Source organism: Epinephelus moara, chromosome 16 (assembly GCF_006386435.1).
Source record: "Epinephelus moara isolate mb chromosome 16, YSFRI_EMoa_1.0, whole genome shotgun sequence".
Taxonomy (NCBI): Eukaryota; Metazoa; Chordata; class Actinopteri; order Perciformes; family Serranidae; genus Epinephelus; species Epinephelus moara.
The window spans coordinates 40,541,271-40,563,740 of record NC_065521.1 but is presented as its reverse complement, the minus strand read 5'-3'; the positions used below and the strand labels follow the sequence as shown (position 1 = coordinate 40,563,740).

Here is a 22,470-nt window from a genome sequence, read left to right as displayed (position 1 = left end):
GTGGACTAACTTTGCACTTGAAGGTTGCCCGTTCACTTACGTTTTAACAGGTCTGACACTACTATGCGCCCCGGCTGTATCTAGGCTAACGGCTAACATGCTAACTATTATTTTTATGTCACTAGTCACTTGAAACAAATTTAGGACGATAGGAGACAGGTTGAAATAAACCGAAATTTCCCTTTAAGGGGATCACCAAAGTACTTGGGATCCATCCTCTGGGCAACATGAATTCTTATACCAAATTTCCTGGCTTGCCATCCAATAGTTGTCGGATCAATATCTGGATCAAAGTGGTGAGATGGATCGGTGATTTGGTGCAGCTTCTGCAGTGATACGGGCGCTGCACTGGACCATCGTGGTGAAGAGGGAGCTGGGCTGGAATGCAAAGCTTTCCATTTACTGGTCCATCTACATCCCAACCCTCACCTATGGTCATGAGCTCTGGGCAGTGACCGAAAAAATGGGATCACAGATACAAGCAGCCGAAATGAGTTTTCTCCATTGGGTGGCTGGGCTCAGCCTTAGAGAAAGAGTAAGGAGCTCGACATTGGGAGGGAGCTCGGAGTAGAGCAGCTGCTCCTTTGCATCTAAAGGGGTCAGTTGAGATGGTTCTGATCAGGATGCCTCCTGGGTGCCTCCCATTAGAGGTGTTCAGGGCACGTCCCACTGGTAGGAGGCCCTGGGGCAGACCCAGAACACACTGGAGGGATTACACATCTTGTCTGGCTTGGGAACGCCTTGGGGTCCCCCAGGAGGAGCTGGAAAGCGTTGCTGAGGAGAGGGACGTCTGGGGTGCTTTGCTTGGCCTGCTGCCCCCGTGACCCAGCTCCGGATAAGCGGATGAAAATAGATGAATGGATGGATAGATCAAAGTGGTCAACCAAACGCTTGGCCGAGAGACTCACTGTCTTTTTTATTCTGCAAGCAAGGTCTTTCTTTTATTTCACAGTAAATGTTGTTATTCGTCATTGTCTGAATTTTTTATTTTTTAAATAAAAAACATTTAAATTCTTAGACTAAAGTTCAAACGACTTCTTGTCAGTGTAAAACATTAAGATACTCAAAAGCACAAAGGATGTTTCAGATATTTTGATGGAAATCTTCCCTGTCAATGTACATTAGAATCAAGATTTATGGGTGCATGAGTCACCAACTCATCTTGTGATGGTGCTATTGAATTGTTAATACTGTCTAAGATAATTTTCATGTTCAAGCTGTTTTTTAAGATCTGGAAAGGTGATTTTGTACAGTACATTTCATAAAAAAGACCCTTTAAAAGGCTTTAAATAATGTATTAAAAACATTAACAAGAAAATAAAACATACACCTCAATCCAACTTTCAAAGCAGCTCCTTTCTTTTACGTCTCTCTTGCGCTCTAAAAGCAAGAGAATAGATCAAAGACATCATTGATCCTCTCTGCCTTCACTTGCCATCAGATCTGAAGAGTGGCACTCTGCTACGATAATCTACAGTACACACCGGAGAAAGTGCTGCTGCAGTTACTCCGACAGTCAATCTATCAGAGTTTTTTGTTTTGTTTTGCTTTGTTTTTTCCCCTCTGTTTACCAGAAAGGTCCCGTTGAGATAGAATATGTCTTCTAGCAGGGAGTCCTGGTCAAGATGGGAAGTGAAATCAGGTTTCAAGTTTCAATACAAGTAAAAATGAGACTGATAACACCATAAAAAACATACCAAAATACAACAGACACAAAATGATGTGTGTGCCAATTTTTGTGAGTTTTCAAGAATCCTAGGCCCCTCAAAAATGTGATTGCACAGCAGACAAAAAAAAAGAAAGGAAAAATCTCAACAAAACAATAGGTTCTTCGCATTTTCAGTGGGCCAGTTGGGACCATTGGTCCCGTTAGGCCCTGCTCATGCTCAGTGCCAAATTAGTCTCAACCATATCATCCCAAGTTGAGCATAGCGTTAGCTCAGGCAGGACACGATGTCAAGCTCAGCTCACATTCCAGCTACATCAGCTAATCTCAAACAGCCAATCAACTGAGCTCAGCAGCTGATTGATGAAAGGGAGTCAGCTGATAGATCACATGATTCCTTTCTTTGCAACCAATTGGTAAATCTCATTCAAAGCGCCCTATTTAAACTGCTCTGGTCTGCCTACTGTTGCTGCTTCCTCTGCAAGCTGCTTTGCAACCCACCTCCACCCCAGCTCCTCCTTTTCATGCTGTATCTGACTTATCAATGTCATTTCTGTTTGTCATTGATGCTGCTCTGTTCTGTTCTGGTGGGGTCTTTGCTGCTGCTCTCTCGCAGAGCCTATGCCGTTATGAGCATTTATACTTGTGTGGTGGTGTGTCTGTGTCACTCTGCAGTTACACACCTCAAAAACACTAGTCAGTGGTGGGGTACAAGTTCTGTAACGTTTACTTGATTCAAAACACACATTAAACATGGCTTAATTGAGACAATTTCAAACACAAGTACAAAGTTCGGCTTCACTATAACTCGCAGCATTCACAGACAAAGCGCTCGTCTTTATCTGGACACATTTTCCCCACAATTACAACATGCTAATGTTTTTAGCACAAGTGTATGGCATTTTACATTGTATAAATTAGCCTCCTGACTAGCGGACTTTTCCTCTACTCATATGAAGCCAGGAAAAACAGCAACATATATAAAGGTAACGTAACAAAATTCGGCTCCATTACAACTCACAAGGTTTACTGACAAAACAACTGTCTTATACGAAGTATGGTTTCCAAACAAATTACATGCTAACGTTATTAGCACAAGCCTATGGCATTTTACATTGTATGGTTTAGCCTAGCGACTAGCAGACTTTTCCTGTACTCATATGATGCCAGGAAAAACAGCAACATATATAAAGGTAACATAACAAAATTCGGCTCGATTACAGCTCACAAGGTTCACTGACAAAACAACTGTCTTATACTAAACATGTTTTCCAAACAAATATAACATGCTAACGTTATTAGCACAAGCCTATGGCATTTTACATTGTATAAATTAACGTAGCGACGAGCAGAGATTTCCTCTGCTCATATGAAGCCAGGTTAAATCACACACAAGACTTAAAATGCTATTTTTTTGTGGAGGCTTTATTGTTTTCACAATTTATTGTTTCTTGTCTGTGACATTAATGTAAATAAAAGCTCTGTTTCCACTGAGGGAAATGGTTTCAGCTTACAAAAATAGACAGGAGGTCTGCGGCACTGCAACGTGTAGTTACATGTCTGGGGAGGTGCACGTCAGGCTACAGTGTAGGGTATGTTGTAGGCTCTATATCGACGCAGTGCCTATGCCATAGGAATGGCACAGAAGTATAAATCCTGCTTCAACCTTAGGCTTTCCACTTAGGTACGCGGAAAGGCAGAGAGGTGTGCCCTCTCCACCTTGCCTAGAAAAGGCAGAGAGGCCCCAGAACAGAGCCATACCGCCAAATATAATACTGCAAATAGAAATAAAGTTTTCTTTGATGAAAGTGTTCCTGACTGAAATGGGTTTTGCTAAAAAAGGTCTTTAAAAGTCTTACATTTAAATTATTGAACCCTGCAGAAGCACCCCACCAAACTGACAGCTTTACTGTCAGGTGCAGTCTTTTCATCACATACTGAGTAAGCTGAACGGTGGTCCATGAAAAGTGGGTGCAGCCCTTCAATTCTTGGCTTTTTATTAAGAGTTGTGTAGACCTGTAAAGGAATAATGAGAAGACTGAGTAGAAAAAAAAGCTGATGGCATTTACATGTCTTGGGATTGATATGGATGACAGCGGGCGCCGAGAATCGACTCTTTTGGGCTCCATCGCTCCTCTGCACCGGGCTGACAGGAGCTCAATTAAACACCTCATCTCAATGACATTCAGGACATGTTTGGATGAGATACCGCTCTGTGCACATTTCACCTGGACACAGAGTAATTACGCTGATCGCCATCCACGCTCTGGACATCGTCATTCTCGTTCATCACTTGTGTTGTGTGCATAGCCTTATTGAACAACACTGCGATATCATGGCTCCATAAGTATTTTAAGCCCCCTTTGAGGGCTTGACGGAAATAGCATGTGTGCGTTGCATTGTAATTCCTGCAGGCTCTTGTGTTATATTCACTGGCAGATCTATTTGTCCACAGATCATCGCTTCATCTGTTGTATTGTTGCTTCAGAGCACCATCCATCAAATCCTGCTTACACAATTTAAGACTGTTGCTAATGAGCTTAACTATGAGTCAAAATAGAAATATTTCTCTCGTTGCCCCACAGCTGAGTAGGGAATCTTTTGATTAACACATCGTGACAATGAAACACACACACACATACTGGGATACACCGACACACTGGCTCTATACTGTATAAATCCTGCCTCCGTGGCCCTCCGGAGAAGTTTGTTAAAGTGCTGATGTTGATTAGCATAGCTTTGAGTGAGCCAACCCTTTGTCATGCATTTGCCACGATGAATCAAGTTCAACATCTGCAGCCACGGGGCTGTCACCACAGGAAGATTTGCCACAGATGAAGTTGATTTGCATATCAAACCAAGGACCTTGTGTGCCACAACCCCCTCATTTGCTGTGAAAAATATGCCCGCACCTGCTTCAAAATTATCAATATGACCATCACTACACTCCTCATTTATTTATAGCTTATAGGCAGAACCCCTAATGACAGCAGACTGAAAGGTTTTAAATCTGCGGGATTATTAGTACCATCTAAAACGAGCACTCTCAGCAGTTGTCTTGATTATCACATTAATTCACCATCAGCATACAGAGGGCCTCCATTTGTTTTCTTTAAATCACTTGTGTAGCTGCGGAAATCTAAATTATTTAGAGATAGAAACACAATTATATGAGAAGCACTATTTTGTGTTCTTTTTACTGTGCCTCGTGAATAATTAATAAAGAGGGTAAATGTGCTGCACGGTTAAATCGGAGCCGTTTAATCAATGTTTCATTCTGTTTAACTTATAAGAAGGCGGGGATTTGAACACAGAGTGTTGATCATGTTTCCTCTTTGATTTGATGCTACTGGGATATTTTCAACTGATGTTCATTCAGTTATTACTATCACCCCTGTCAGTGTTTAGATCCTTTACTTAAAGGATAGTTCCGGTTTTTGATGTGAGGCTTGCAAGCTTTTATTTATAGTCAGTGCATTACGTACAGTAGATGGCGGCCGTTGCGCTTTGTGTTTGCAGAAAAAGACAGGACTAGCACCCCAGGAGATCAGCTATGCACTGCTGTGGATTAGGGTTAACAGAAACACATACTTTAACCACTTAAAAACACACCTACCTAGAGAACTTAATATCAGTCTAAGTGGACGCAAGATTGAGAATATTTTCACAGCTTTACCTCACTGTCAGATAGATGCTACATTTTCTCAACTGTCCATGTTCATATGCAAAAACGCCAAACTGTGCTCCCACTGCATTATGATGCAGGTCAGCTGTTTGTGTCAGAGTCAGAGAGCTGCTGCTGCTGCCTGGATCTGGTTACAACCCAACCTCAAGATCCTTCCGAATAAGGAGTCGCCTGCGCTTCACACTTCACTGGTTGTTTGGTAAGTCATTAAGCCGTGGCCGCAGGCATTATGTTTTCAGGTTGTCCGTCCATCCATCTGTACGTATGTACCATTGTTGTGAACCTAATGTCTCAAGAACACCTTGAGGGCTTTTGAAAAATAAAAAAAAATCAAAAAAAATCAATGAACTGATTAGGTTTTGGTGGCCCTAGGTCAAAGGTCAGGGTCTCTGTGACCTCGTCTGTCTTATTCTTGTGAACGCCATATCTCAAGGACCTGTGGATACGTCCATTTCTTCACGCTCAGCACAAACGTCCACTTGGACTCAATGATGAACTGATTAGAATTTGGTGGTCAAAGGTCAAGGTCGCCGTGATCTTGTGTCCATTTCATTCTCATTAACATGATATCTTAAGACCGCCTCAAGGGAATTTCCTCAAATTTGGCACAAACGTCCACGTAGACTCAACAATGAATTGATTAGAATATGGTGGTTGAAGGTTGAGGTCAAGGTCACTGTGACATTAGAAATCATGTTTTTGGCTGAAACTCAAGAACTCATGTGTGCTTATCATGATAAAATTTCACCAAAAAAGTCAAATAATGAAAAAGTGATGAGATTTTATATACAAAAGGTCAAAGGTCAGCTTCAGTGTCACATCACAAAGTTCTGCACAAACACATTTCTGGCCATTATTCAACATCATATCTCAGGGACAGAAAGGGAGACATTTGGTCAGATACTGAACTGATGACTCTAATCTTGAAAGTCCATCTTGAAACTGTGCTGATTGTATAGATCGTCTGTGCTGCTGGGGGGAGGAAGTATGAAACATCCATGTTTCCATAGACATGTATGCAAAATATATCTTCAGCTTGACTGTGCGGAGGCATACAACCGCAAGGCAGCAATTTTAGTTTCATTTATTTGTAGGTATATAGCATAATTTTACTGATGGTTTGGTATAGCAGTAGAAAGTGTCTCCCTTATTTGATGATGGTTTAACATAATCTTCTTGAGAGTAATGTTTATTGCAAACACTGAGTTGTTTCAGTCTTACAGGTGGAGTGTTGATGTCTATATTCAGTCTAACTAGCCACAGCTGTTTTCATTTTTCATTTCTTGTGAAAAACATAAGCACGCGCCATCTCAGAAATCTTTAGAAAAGTAAAGTTTCATTTCAGGTGGATTGTGCAACAGCTCCTTCTGCCACAAACAGCTGACCTGCACCATAATCCACAGCAATGAATAGCTGAGCTCCTGGGGTGCTAGTCCGGTCATTCTCTCAAAGGCCCTGACACACCATGCTGACGGTCAGCTGTTGGTCAAAGTTGAGCCGTTGGTGAGCGTCTGGCGCCCTCGTTGGTGCAGTGTGTCCCGACGGTTGCCCCTTGTAGGCTCCCGTTGGCTCTTTCTTTTTGGCTGATTTAACATGTTGAACCTGTCTCAGTGATAGCAAAGCCCATTGTTGAATGAAATCACTCTGACTGGCGCTTCAGCTCAGCAGACGAGAAGAGAAATGGAAGTGAGAGAAGTAAACAAACACCTAAATTCAAGAGGGAGTGAGACCATAAAAAACTTCTTACATAAGGTAAGATTTTTTTTCTTTAGCCATTGATCTCTTTAGCAGAAATGTTTGGTGATGGTTTGTATTATTATTCACTTGTGCACGGCAAATGCTCTGTTCTTTCAACACTGGATAGTGTTGTTAACGTGCTAACTAGCTAACTAGCCTCAAGATGGTCTTCCAGTTTCCCTGTTTTAATGGTGCGTTCCAGGCAACCTGTAACTCGTGTTTTTACAACCTTCTACCCATGAAAGTGCACTGGAACGGCAGTCAAACCCGTAACTTACCACCCGTGAACTCGTACCAGATCGATGTACTCCCAGTTACGCTTTCTGACGTCACACATCCCTCTAAACCAATGACCTTACTCCTCTAAACAACAATGGCAGCCCTATTAAACCAATGACCTTACTCCTCTAAACAACAATGGCAGCCCTATGATGCGGTGTTGATGCAGGTGATACACAGTGAGAAATAGACATAAAATAGCCCTAATGTTAACGCATTATTGGCAGCCGCTCTGACAGCTGGTTTCCAGTGCAAGAATAAATCAATACAAAATACGTTTCCAAACACACAGATAACGTAAAATAAAAAGTATAATAGCATCTGTGACCTTATGTGCTGTTTCTCCTCCTCCGTTTCGCTCAAATGAGGAAGGAACCGGCACCTTTGGTGACAGAAGTGATCATAAACAAACATAAACCCCGCACGGTCCGCCATGTTGCTTTGAGAGTTTGGCGTGACTTGCCTGGAACGCAGCATTATTTCCTCTCACACAGGTGCAGAAAGTACGTGTTGGTTGACTGTTGGCTGTAGTCTTTGCGGTATGTTCATGTGCAACTTTTTTGGCTGGGAAACGGCAATGTCAGGCAACGCAGCAGAGAGCCTTCATCACTGCTAGCTCTCTGAAGATGGTTTGGTGTGTCTGGGCCTTAAGGAGTAGAATTTTCTCAACACGTAGAGGAACATCCTTCAGTTCATCACAAACATTCAAAATCAACACATCACTGAACAGGAAGGGTGTGAAAAATTATAATCTGTAAATTAACTAAAGCTCTCAGAGAAATGTAGCGACGTAAGAATATTTTCCTCTGAGACATAGTATTAGTATAAATTTGCAAGACATGGAAATACTCCGGTGAAGTACAAGTACCTCGAATTTGTAAGCACAGTTCATTCCACCTCTGCCCTCTGTTATTATTCTGCTGACTTCCTCTGTGTTTTATCCGTCTGCTACATTATATATTATTTCACCTCATACTCATGTGTATTGTGATGTAAAGTTTACCTCGAACCGCAGCGTATAGATAGGGTTATTATTAATGTGGAAGTGAGGGAAGATGTTGGAGGCTTCTCTCAGTAATGGTGCATTATCTTTTTTATGGCAGGTTATTTCCCAGCTGCCTTCATGATGCAATATATACGTTAACAAGGAACCAGTGGCATTATTTGTCCGACATACTGGACATCTTTGGACAACACCCTCTGAATAATGTAGGAGAGGGAAGACGTGCTACACCCCAGGTCTATTTTCCTCCAACATTAAAGCTGTTACATCGCCCTGTTTGCAGCACTGGAAGGAAATCACTGAGCTGGCTTTGTTTTGACATCTAAGCACCATCTTGTGAATGTGAATACAGGTAGGCAGCAAACTTGTTTGCATTAACAGGACCGCGGGGCAAATGAAGGGGGCGAGTCAGTATCAGCTGCAACAGAAGCAGACAAGTAATTGACTCTTTTGAAAAACCGCAGCCAGAAACGATTTGTTATTTGCCTGTTAATCAGGACTGCCAAAGAGGAGAAGATCCAATCTTGAGTAACAGGAAGCACAGTAGACCCCCAGACCCAACCTTTGAGAGGAAGCCCGGGGTGGGGGCTACGATAAGCTCTCAATTATCTGAGATATCTGGGAACAATAGCCTGCCAATGTAGACAGCGTCGTATTTACGCCCTGCTTTAACTGAATTAAGGAGGGGAGCTGAGATCTGCTTAAACTCAATATCACTTTGTAATTAGAAAGGCATGAAATTATTTTTCTGATTCGTCACAGGGTTTATTGAATTACTATAATTAATGGTTAAGAACATAATTAAGGGATAAGGTCAAGCAGGTTCACATATAGTTCAATATAATTCAGTGGAAAAAGTCAAGGCAATTAGGTTTATCTCTCAGGTTTTTTTTTTTTTTTTTGCTTCAAAGCCTTGATTTGATAATAAACACATTTGAGTGTTCACTTACTCTAATTACCCAATATGAAAAATTAATTTGAATTGAATCCTCAGAGGTTTAGGATCAGCTGCTCGAGGTATATTTGCTTTTATTGAGCTTCATTAGTCTCCCAACAGAAACATTCAAGCAACTTTTACATCCCAGCTCACACTTAGTTACATCAAACTGACAGTTGGTGCAAAGTTATAAACTGTATATAAAATGAACACATATCCAGTGGTACCTTTACTTTACTTGATTATTTCATTTTTATTCAACTCAGTACTTCCACTCCACGACATTTCAAATAGAAATATTGTATAATATTTAAGGCTGTACTTTTAATTATTTGACTGGAGTACAATTAGTTTTCATTTTTCATTCTTTGTTACGAATTACTTTATGGATTAAGATTTTAAAACAAAACGTGATCAGCTTATAAAATATGATACTGTGCTATAGAACTGGCTCTCAGCATGGTGGTGGCTGAGCTGGCAGGTAACGGTGCTGACTCCACAAATAGCGCTTAACAACAGCAACAGTGCTTACAGAGCTGTTAGCTGGGGGGAACCAAGATCAAGATCAAGATCAAGATGAACTTCATTGTCCCACAAAGTTGGATATTTGTCTTGGGCTCTACACCCATACCGCGGCCTTAAAAATACAACATACACTAAACCAGAACCAGCAGCTAGGCCCTATGCTTCTGCGACAACGCCGTCCCAATATCAGTGGTAATCACTGTATGTGTGCAGTGTAAAATGGCAGCGTTGAGCTAGCCAGTGGGATACACACATGTACTAACATGCATGCACAATCGGATCATTTTACCACGACAAACCACAGAGAAACTCAGATTACAACAATCAAAGAGGTAGCATGACTTCACTCTCTGCTCAGGGCATCACAATCTCTGAACCCATTCAGTCTGATGACGATAAAGTTTCTGGGGGTGAAGGCCAATGTTTCAGGCTGATCCGGTGTAGTCATAGATATCCAAGCCAAGACCTACTCTTATGTGTGCAAATCATTTCAGACTAATCTCTATATACAGATATCTGCATATGAATGCAGATAAATAAAACAAGCTAATAAAAAGCTAACTCCTAATTGAGCAATCGCCAATGGACCCTGATTGCATTTCGCTTCTTCACACAGACTGTTACCATCATTAAAACATGATTGGTCAGTACGACTCGGAATACAAATGGTAACCAGAACACTTCTGATACCCAAATGTTGTCCTGTCCCTACAGATGCTGTGTATTTATAGAAATTAAGGATGCCTTTACTCCACTATATCTTTTCATGGTTTGCTGCTATATTAATGCCCTGATGCTGCTTACAGAACCTTTAAGAGGTCTAAATGTGCTCCACCTCCACCAGTGTAACATTAAAATGCTGTGTCTGTAATATAATATATATAGAGAGACCAAAATGTGTCCCCCTTGTAAACCTGCAGTCCCTCCATTGAGAATTAGGAAACATTGACGGAGTGTTTCTATTTCAAACAGTGCAGCATTTGTAGCACTGGTAAGCAGACCTGGACACTTACAAACCAACTGCATGTGTTAAATCAGTGGTTCCAAACTGGTGGGTCACAGTCCAAAAGTGGGTTGCAGGTTCATTCTGAATGGACCACAGGTGACTTGCAAACATGTCAAGTTTGTAAAAAAACACAGCAAACTAGCTCATGGCCAAACACAAGTATGACACTGAATATATTAAACTGTGTGGACCTTTAACTGATGACTAAGGTGAAATTTGGACTAGGCTAGTCACAATACCAGAATTTCAGTAGTCGATACCAATACCAGTGAATCTCCACAATTCTCGATACTCATTTGATACCACGATAAAAATCAAAAAACAGAACTCATGTATTTCTAAATTCACTACTTTATTAAAGCTGTTTCAAACTTTAACTCTAAGGCCTCATTTACACCGCAAACAATCCAGAAGCATTGCGGCAGCACACGTGTATTCACACCAAAACCGAACAGACGCATCGCGCAGCGGCCACCGCTGTCCCGTCAAAATACAAACCACAACCGAACAGTGCACTGTGTTTGCAAATCTCCAATAAACCCCAAAGAAGAAGAAGTGAGTTTGGACCCAAAGCCCAGGGTGGACAGGCTCGCGCGCCAGTGATTATTCCAATGCTTGGAGAATTAATATTTAGCATTAGATATAGGTAAGTACATGAAACATGTGCCTGTCAGGTCTGGTCAAGGGGGAGATGTCTACGGTGGCCGAGAGAGGTCACAACACACGCAAACTCATGTTTTTTTTGAATACCGCGACCATTCGCTCGCGAGTCGCGCAAAAAAANCACAACACACGCAAACTCATGTTTTTTGTTGAATACCGCGACCATTCGCTCGCGAGTCGCGCAAAAAAACGGTGTGTCTTCTATTTTTGAGCTTGCTCTCGAATATTTCGGCCGCGCTTTGGAAAGCAGAGCTAAATGGTAAACAAACATGGCAGCACACCGGTAAGGTAAGACAACACGTTTACATGTCGTTTTCTATATGTTCTCTGACATTTATCCTAACGATATGAGGCGGTCTTTGTGGAAAAAAAGCTTGTTTAGTGGACTAACTTTGCACTTGAAGGTTGCCCGTTCACTTACGTTTTAACAGGTCTGACACTACTATGCGCCCCGGCTGTATCTAGGCTAACGGCTAACATGCTAACTATTATTTTTATGTCACTAGTCACTTGAAACAAATTTAGGACGATAGGAGACAGGTTGAAATAAACCGAAATTTCCCTTTAAATCATCTCATGCAATGCTGCTCATCCAATCAAGCCTCTGCGTTCTGGTAAGTATTGGGACTACAGTCAGTGAGATACACACAGGAGAGATGAGATCATGGGTATATAAAGAGACCTAGATACAATGTTGGAGGCCGGCCTCTGTTCATTCCTATGGAAGTTGTTCAGTGGTGCATAAAGTCAAAATATCTCTATATCCGTTGTATGAAATTACCCAGATCTTTCGCATTGTGGGACCCAAACAGCGAGCGCACTACAGACTTATGCTAGCTGAGTGCAGCCGAGTGGCTAACTTCCGATTTAGCACTCTGCTAACTTGAATGAGGATAAAACTATTAAATCTTACAGCTCTTCTAGACATATGAAATGTTATCAGACCGTATGAATCAAATACTGATCGTGAACATTTCGTGGGGGTTGTGACGCTCATAAAAATGTATCCACTGATACAGACGTCTCTTTCATGATGTAAGTCTATGGGAAAAGGTCTTTTTGGGTCCCATGGCATCACGTGTCCGAACTGAATGGTGTAATTCCACTATCTGCCACTATTTCAAATTGGCTTCAAAGCCCAGCGCTGTTCCTCGGGGCTTAGATGAGACGAGAGACAACCATAACAAGAGAAAAAAAGAGAGTGAGGGAAAAGTAATTTCACATGGCGTGCTTTAAAGAGAGAAAAGTAGACAGTGAAAACAGAGCTTTTAATCAAGAATGGACACATGTTTATGTATTCATTATTCCCACGGGCAGTTTAAAACCAGTATGTGTCATTATATGTCCAGAGAGCGCGGTGATTACTGAAAGTGGAAGTGAAGCACCACTACCAGACAAAGCAAAAAGCACTTTTTGGACAAATGTGCCCACTCACATCCGAACTGAGGGCACGGAAAATAAAATATTTTGAATCACTGAATCAGACATGACAGCAGGAGAGTATTTTTACAGTACAATATTGATAAAAGTACTTATACTGCACATACATATCAGCATTAGTTCACACTGTGTGCAGCCTCATGACTTGTTCTCCCTCCTCCCTGTCGTTGTTACTCTTGCTCACAGACATAGTTAAACCCTCATCATTACAGGTTGTAAACACTCAGGGATCACAATCTGAGCGACGGGGGGATTGTCGGTGGGAGCAGCGAGACCTGCGGAGTCACAGGTGGTTCAGCTCGAGGAGGACTTTATCACAGGAGACATTTTGACCTGCAGGGACCGAATCTGTCCAACTGTGAGAAAAACAAGCCCAGTGGTCGTTATGTTTTTTCTGTTTGTGCACACTCAAAGAAGGAGTGGCGGCGGGGGCTTTACAGTCACATCGAGGGTGGGGGGTGGGGGTGTGGCGGGGGAGTGATGTGGAAACAGAGCAATGAAGAGACAGGAGGTGGAGGAGGGGGCGTTTTTTTTTTGTTTTTTTTCCTAGGCTCTGGTTAGTTGTTGTGTTTCTTTGTGACTTGCTTTTTGTAGCGTATGTATGTATGTGATGCAATAATTCTGCCCCTCCATCACCTGGGGACAAATATGATTCATTAAGTCCTCACACATTACTGCACACACACATTAGTACGCATACAACATGTTCATGCACTTACCATGGCCCTGCTTACACACACAAACTGAAGCACACACACACACATTTGTACATACACTCAAGTGTGTTTGTGCATAAACACATTTGAGACACCGTGGAAGGAGAATCAGCCGAGGACGGAGACAAGTTGAATTCATCTTCTGCATGTTAGGCTGCTGCTGCTGCTGCTGCTGCTGCTGCTGCTGCTGCGTGTGTGTGGGTGTGTTAGTCCCCTTGGATAAGCACACACTCGGCTGAGGATGCAGCTGGGAGCATGAGTTCTGACCGAGAGGAGTATGACATGGTCTGTCAGAAAGCTGTGACCCTAATTGTTGACCTTTGCCTGCACAACAGCTCACTGTTGGACCAGGACACCTGTCAGGATTACCTCTTCCTGTTGTCCACCCACAGCTCTGACCACAAAGAATTGGGTAAGGACTATAATTAACTCCTGATCTATACTGGGGTGAGAGGCTGCAGCTCTCCTCGTGTGCTTTGTAAGTCTCCATGCTCATCTTTTCCTCAGAAGAAAGCTCATTTTGTAAATGCCACAGCTAAAATCGAATTTTATTGCCAGTTAACATGTGGTTTTACTTCTTTCCCCTGTTGTTTATCACACGTGCAGTCACAGATGGTTTCTCACATAGAGCTTCGACTGAGCCATTAATACATCCTTAATGAGTTTTTGTGACCCCGGGGCAACGGGGAGCCATAGGTGTGTAAAACAAACTCACATTGACTCCCCAGTTTGCTCCAGAGAGCAGCGCATCTATACCGTTAATAGATAAGCCTTCGGGCTGACTAATGCCAGCTGATGCTGTCCGGACCACTCAGGCTTACCGAAGAAAAAGAGATAAGAAACAAACAAACCTCTTTAGAAATGTATCTCGCTGCGCCCAGGTTAAAAGCATCACGCAGCGGTGCTGTGTGTTTAATTTTGCTCTGCAAAGTTTCAACATCCTGAAGTGGATTTTTTGAGTTATTCATGAGGGTTGATTTACACATCTGTTGCCGCCTCGTGCATCTGTTGCTTTGGCACTTGTGGTCGGCTTCATCCCCGTTAAAGGAATAATCCCTCTTGTCAGACACATTGTTAATGGAGACGCTCTTGTGTGCTTTAATATCTGTTGTGTGTGAATATTAGTTGTGAAAATGTGATGTTTGATCTGGCAAACATTGACTGACCTGGTGAATTTACTGTTACGCTGCAGAGAACACTACACAAGATGTGATGAAAGGGTGTGTGGAGAATTGTAGCTTGATAGATTTAGACAGACAGGCGTCCCTGAGCTCTGACAGTGTTCAGATTGTTTTGATATCAGAGCTTAAACATTAAAATATCTCCGTGTACAATTTGAAAAACAGCACTTTATTTTTATCTGGATTAACTGGATTTAAAATATCTACGCAGTAAATATATTACCACATATAATTCCATGCCAGTTATGTGATCTGTTGCATATTAGACACCCATAACTGCTAATCCAGCTGATTTTTTATTTCCTCTTCCAACGAGTGAGTCTGGCTGTTCGTCAGCAGGTGCACAAGAAAGAAGAAATATCATTTGTAGCTGCTTTTTCGAGGATGGGTCCCTGTTCACAGAGTTCATGTCACACCAATCCTGACCAAATCCACTGTCAACTCACATCATTCTCAGTGGAGGAATTGAACGTACATCACAGTGCCACTGGCATCCACTACTGAGCTGTGGGGACATTAAATGCCATTGCATGTTATGCAGCCATTGATGTGGATTATTTCTGCCACATGGAAGCTAAAGACAAGCTGCTTCCCATAGTGTTGGAGGATGTGCAGGTTGAGGGGGGGTTGTATGAAATGTCTCCTTGTATATATTTTTAGTTTCTATAATTCATAGGTCCCACATAGAGCACTATGTGGCTGTTCAACAAACAGGAATTTAAAGAAACAGACCATGAATGTGCTGAGGCTACAACTTATTATTCCTTCCCTTCTTATAACACACGACTAAAAACTACACTAACTGAACGATATAATTTTCTTACCATACTACTAGTTAGTTCGTTTTTGCTAACACATCAGTACACACATCCTTTGCTTTGATTTGCGGACTCATCTTGTCAACAAAGTACAATTTTGATGTACTTTTACTTGAGTATCTCCATTTAAAGCAAGTTTAAGCTGCTACTCCACTACAATTACGGGAAATATTTCATTTCTTAATTGACGAAATTTATCTGACACGGGTTAAGCTACTTTTCAGATTAAATTTCACACAGAAAATGTATCAGGAATTTTCAAAATTATATACTATCAAAGTTTGAACTACCAAAAAGTATCAGATATACAGTATATACGGTAACATTACATTGACAGGGGTCATTTTGCTGCCTAATGAGTACTTTTAAGCCCAATTTCCACCAAACACTTTCGGTATAGTACCTTCGGAACCAAAAGTAACCCTTCGGACATGATACCTAGACCCTTCATCCACTAAGTGTTTCCACCACAAACAGTTCTAGCTGTATTTCCTCATCAGCGGTGACACAGATGGAAGTCTGCACCTGGTTTATCGTCCACATAACGAGGCTGCACGCTGACATTTTCAGAACAAAATAAAACAGGCTGCAGTGAGAGTCTCTCTCCATGGGATATTTAATAATAGCAGGTTTGTGCATTTAGTCCTTCTCAGGCAAGCTCAGGGGTTTAGTGTTGCTGTAGCCCACAGGAAAGATGCTCCATGATGCTTTTTTTCTCCAATTGAGGACTAGAATATACGCAGTTCACATAGTCTACTCGAACTTAATATTTTTTCATGCTTGAAGATCCACTAATTTCTAAAGGTGTAGGTCATCTTACAGAGACAAAAAAACAACTGAAGTAATGGTCATAGTTGTCCTATTGAAATTTAACAGCCAGTATACACTGTGTGATTTTGGGCTGTCCCAGATGAAAGATGGCCATCGTGGGAGAAACGTGGCGATATCTTTGGTCGTGGCTCTAAAACAGTGGTCTTACGTCGCACTGTGAGACAGGTTCAAGGACGGCCGTTGTCAACATCTTGCGACCAAAGATAACCTGAGATAAAATTCTGACAGTGTCAGAAATTTAGGATGACTATCTCACAGTGTGACAGCTGCTACGACCTACGTCTTCTAATCAACCAATAGAAATGCAGCACGAAATGACACAATGGTCACCGGCGCTAAACTCAAATAAATGATCGCTTGCCGTGGAGGTAAAACGAACAAAAAGAAGTCTGTGGAACTCCCAGAAAGAGGAAAGTTTGGTAGAGTTGTGGCAGCAGAAGCCTTGTTTATTTGATGTTTCCTCCAGCTGCTATCATGACCGCGAGAAAAAAGATGTTGCATGGAAGGAAATTGCGGAGGAACTGCAACTTCCAGGTGAGCAAGCTACCTATGGTGGCGCAGATGGATGACGTACGCTGATGATGTTGCATATTGAAGTACGTCATAACCTACGATTCAGTAGTAAACGGCCATCGTACAATCTGCACACATCAAACTTAACATCGTACCAAAGTTAATTAGATCCACGTCTCACAGTGTGTCATGCAATAGTCTTATAAGATTGCTAAAATCGCACAGTGTATAGAGGGCATAAGGTGTGCGTCACGTCGTCACCTCGTTCCACCTTAAAAGTTGTCGGCAGTCGGCCCAGTGAATGAAGTTATTTTTCCTCAGACTCCAGCTGCTGTGAGAGGCAGCAAAACATCCTTTCATTTTATAGTTACAGTTTACTAATAAAACTCTCCACAGTATGAACAGTGGTTACATGAGCCTCAAAACCAGACACAACTCAGCCCTGAGCAGAGTGACCGTCCTCTACTGACCAATCAGACTGCAGTGTTCACAGCTCCACCTTTTAGTAGCACATCTGTGTGCTAGGTACCCCAACAGAGGGGGGACCAAACATGGGGACGGTATGGAACGGTTCCATTGGTACCAAAATGCGTACCAAACTGAAATGAACTGTACTACTGATATTTTAAGCACTTTTTGTTGCTAATTTTCATGCACTTGCTAAGGTACTTTCTTAACAATATTTTTTAAACTAATATCCTAGTACTTTTTTCATGTGGGCAGCTGTGGCTTGGGAGGTGGAGCCGGTTTGTCCACTAGTCGGAGGATCAGCGATTCAATCCCCTTCCACATGTCTAAGTGTCCTTGTGCAAGATACTGAACCCCAAATTGAATGTCTACAACTGAGTAGCAGGTGGCATCTTGTACGGCAGCCTCGGCCACCACTGTGTGAATGTGACTCGTAGTGTAAAAGCGCTTTGAGTGGTCAGAAGACTAGAAAGCTGCTTCACAAGTGCAGGTTTACTACTTACTAGGTAATAACTTAGTAGTTACTATATTTTCTTATTGGTACTGTATGAATACCTAGATTTTATTACCATCTCGTTTCCTGGTAGGTTTCCATGTACTCACTAAGTAACCTACTAACTTCTTACTTACTATCCTGGTCTTTTGGTACTTTCCTAATAACTAGATTTTGTTACCATTCTGTTTCCTAGTTAAAACCAGGTAATTAGCAGACTAACATAAAGGGTTACTAATATTTTAATGCAGGTCTTTTACTTGTGACAGAGTGTTTTTACAATCTGATATTGTTATTTGTCAGTAAAAGATCCAAATAAGTCTTTCACTTCTGACCAATACTCTGATGTCATCTTTTTAACGTTTTAGCCATCATCTCTGTGGTCCAAAAAAACCCGTCTCTGTCCCGCTGTTATTACAGACATGTTAGAGCTAACTGCAGCCTCTCAACTCACTCGGGGTCTCTTTTGTCCGGCACAGACTTTCAGCACACAGTGGTCTCAAGCTTATGGGAAATGGTCTTTGTTGAAGGCCTCTCAAAACAGATTTGTTAAATAAACAATGATATTAGACAAAGGAAAACACAGAAAAGCAAATTCATGAAGACTCAATTGCGGCCGCTGATGGCACCATGAATTATGCATCACTTGGCAACTGCTATCTGCTTCATCTCAAGGTCTGATTCACAAAAGATACTGCACCAAAGGTATAACACAGGGGTTAAAGCAAGAAAACATTTTGTGCCTGAAATGTGGAGCACGGAAGATTTGTGTGCCTGAAATCTGAAATCTTTTCCGGAGCAGGGGGCTTGGTGTTGCGGTCACAAAATGAAGAAATAGAAATGTATGTGTTGTAAAGGAACGTGTTTAGTATTAAAACGAACAAAAAGATTATAGCTTTAGTCAGATTAAACTTTTATAGCATAATGAGTTTATAAATAAAGATTAAACTTTCAGCGGTTACCAGACTTTTTGACTTATAGCTCCTGCATCTCTTTTTTGCCTTGGTGCTATTTATTTTTAGAAGCTAAATCATTTAGGCTGTTTGCAAAATTGTATCACGCTTGATGTGAATTAAACAAGCAGTTATGTCGAAATTTCACCTCTGGGCAAGCATGTCATCATTGAAATGGATCATATAACATTGTGGTGGTGACTTTAAAACTTCAGCATAGAGGACTTTTATTGCAACTTTCGTTTCTGTCTGGTTTCTGTTACCTTACCTTCAAAATTACCGCTGGCTTACCGGAGCCTCTCCTGCTCTGTCTGTGCTCTGTGTCTCAATGTGACATGATGTGAAAGCATGCACAGGCGTCAGTGTTGATTAGCTATCACTTGTGCCGTGTAACCAATCAGAGGGGGCTGTAGGTGGGACATTGTTACAAAGCTCAGTGCAGTTTGGACTGCAGGCAGGGAGGGAGACGGCTGTATCAGAGCTAAAGCAGCGAGTTTTAAAATACATTTATTTTATTGGTTATCGATGAAAAAACGTCCGATGCCGATTATGGTAAACAGTAGGTTGTGTTTACTCGCACACTGTGTGCCTAAATCATTTTCCCGGTTCGCACATATGCATATATTTTTAGAGGCAAATGCGAGTGAAATGCTTGCACTGCAGAGCACTTCTGCCCGTGCCAGACAGAAACTTCGCCATGCCGGAAATCCGGTGCTGTGCCGGAGAACTTTAACCCCTGTATAACAGCACCCATAATGTTTTGCACCTAAGTACTATAAAATACAACTGGAACTTCAGACCAAGAGCTACAGGTCCTGAGATGCAGCAACCTGTTGTCATTCCCAGGTCATCAAATACACATGCTTTGTCTCGTCCCTCTGCAACTGATAGCAACACAAAGGGCACCGTTTATCTATGTGATGCACAGCTGCAACACATTGTAATGTGATTTAAGTTGTAAAACAGTGGTGGTTAGATTTAGACAACAGAACTACTTGGTTAGGGTTAGAAAAAAGATCATGTTTTGGGTTAAATACTTATGTTTCACATGATTAAAGTGTGCAAACCACGTAACGTTACATTAAAATAACAGTGACTTGTCTACTGGGTGAGCGTCCAGTTTTGACCTGGGAATGAGGCTGGTTGCAGCGGCATTCCTCAAAACTTCAGGAAAGGAATTTAAATGTAACAGAGAGTCTGTGCTGTTGGTGTTTTCAAACACACACCTTCATACTGTTATGAAAGATGAGCGTGACACCCGTTATAAATGTGCCTCTCTTACCACCAACTCCCTAAAGACACTGATAACTTCACTGTACCTGTGTGTGACTGTTAGTGCTGACCTTTGTGAAAGGGACTGCTTTTTAAATTCGGCTCATTTGCGTAGAAAGGGGCCGGTTTGGAGCAAAATGTTACATTAATACATGTTGCTTTATTTAAATATGTGCAAACAGCACAGTAGCACAGAGATGCTTTTTGCTTGGCAGCACAGTTGAGGATGCATTTCACGTTTCACTTTGCAGGTGTTTCGAGAATTATCCAGTTTCTTTTTGTCTTATTTGTGCAGATTAAAAACTGCATAAGCCATGAAATCCTTTTGTGAATTCACCCCTGAGTGTCTTGGAGCCTGACAATGACTTTGCAGGTGTTCAAATAACAAACTAACAAAAAGTAATTTCTGGTGGTAATCGATGTAAAGTTAAACCAAAAGTGTGTTCAGGGAGAAACCAAAGCAAATTTCAGAGGGCGATGGAAAGTCACAATTAGACACACGTTTACTCAGGGAAGTGCAGATTTATGTGAACATGCATCTGTGCACATTTGAAAAATAATGTTTCAACCTGAGTGAAGCATTTGTGAGTATTCCAGGTCCTGAAAATCTACTTTATAAGTGGACAGAGGTGAAAAGGAGAAGGAGAGAGACTGGAGGGAAATAAAGCTTGCACTAGTAGACACTAGTTAGCTTAGCTTATTAGCTTCAAATTTTTCAAGTGAAATGGATAATTAGCAGCACGGCGGTAAAACTGGTAAATCCTAAACAGTTGATAGCTGCACAAAATGTAGCTAGAATCCAAATTTCATTTACACTTTTAATTGTTTCAAACTTGTAAAGTGTGCTGCATGTTTTCAGTTTCTCATTACTCCATAAACTCACCTCAAGATGCACATTCACAGTTTACAAAACTCAGTCGCCAGAGCAATTTATGTTTATGTACAAAAATTTGGTCATGGTTGGGAAAAGATCATGTTTATGGCTTAAAATACCTGGCTTTGGTGCCACAACAGCCGCTGGAAATGCTGCTGATGTCTTGCTGGAAAAACAACTGTTTTTCTTGGTTATTGGTCTTGAACAGTGCTCTGCAGCTTGGCAGCCATTTCACGGGGTCACGCCATCCACCATTCCCTCCACCTCCACCTCCACCTCCCCATGACAAAGCACGTATACTCCATCACTTTGGAAACGTTGATATGATCCATATGAAACATACAAACCTAACATAACCGTGGTTTGCAGAAACACAAAGCCAGTATTTTCTTCTGGTGACTCAACATGTTTTCATCCCAACTCGTCAAATGCTGTTGCTTTGACAGTCGACTTACACGTGCAAATATGAAGCACTAGGTAACCTCCTGCGTCTGTTTTGGACATTCAGGGATGGTGTGTCACTTCACGCTTGTGACATGCATCGTGTCTCTTTAAAGCAGCTGTGCGGAACTTTTTACCATTCATAAAACTGTCCCTAGTTTGTATCACCCCCCCTTGAAGATCTGCATATTTATTTGAACCCAACAGCGACAAAAAGCCTTTCTCTATATGGCTATTTAGCGTAGCCTGGCTCGGGTCGGACACAGCAGAAGTCAGCAAACCAGATTATGGCACCCGGAGGCAGAAGTAAGTCTGCACGCCCGCAGCGGCCCGCAGCCATTAAACCACAGAAGAAGAAGGAGCCGTGTTTACAAGTAGGATTTAAGAAACAGGCTAAATGACATGTAGTAGGGAGTAGTCTCTTGTACAGTAGGTGGTGGTATGCACCTGGAAGTTGTTTGCGATCTGCCAATACATTAAGAGAAGAAGAAGAGCCGTGTTTACAGAGTGTTCTTCGAGTAAGCGGTACGCAACGGGCATTGCTGAACACATAACAGTTTTACCAGATGTATCTATAAGGACTTGGTTGTACTTCCGATGTCATGACGGATAAAGAAGGAGCACCACCTAAAAGAAAAAGAACAGAAGAACAGAAGAAGGCTAAACGGGACAGTGATAGGACTCGTGTAAACCTCGGTCGGGCATTCACCAAGTGGAGAGAGCTGAGAGATTTGAAAGGTTTTAAAACTGATCCCAAGTTGGCCCTTTTCCTAATCGACAGGTATGTCATTTTTGTTTTTATTTAGAGAATATGCCGCAACTTGTTAGACGTTGTTTCACTTCAATATATGACGACATGGAAGTTATAAGCAAGCTAAATGTAATGTTAGCTGATGTGAACCGCTTTTGTCAAGTAATGTTACAACAAACACCACAAAATTATCTGACTGTGACCATGAACACAAATAT

At 41.7% G+C, this 22,470-nt stretch overlaps 2 protein-coding genes across 3 annotated transcripts in view; one reads left to right on the top strand and one right to left on the bottom strand.

Moving 5' to 3' along the window:
• klhl21 (kelch-like family member 21) overlaps positions 1-22,470 on the bottom strand; it is a 75,747-nt gene that overhangs the window by 51,648 nt on the left and 1,629 nt on the right. The window lies entirely within an intron of this gene.
• syt6a (synaptotagmin VIa) overlaps positions 13,657-22,470 on the top strand; it is a 105,920-nt gene continuing 97,106 nt past the window's right edge. Inside the window, exon 1 of the mRNA XM_050066218.1 lies at positions 13,657-14,069. Coding sequence (XP_049922175.1) covers positions 13,913-14,069 — 157 coding nt within the window. The 5' untranslated portion in view covers positions 13,657-13,912. The remainder of the gene's footprint in view (positions 14,070-22,470) is intronic.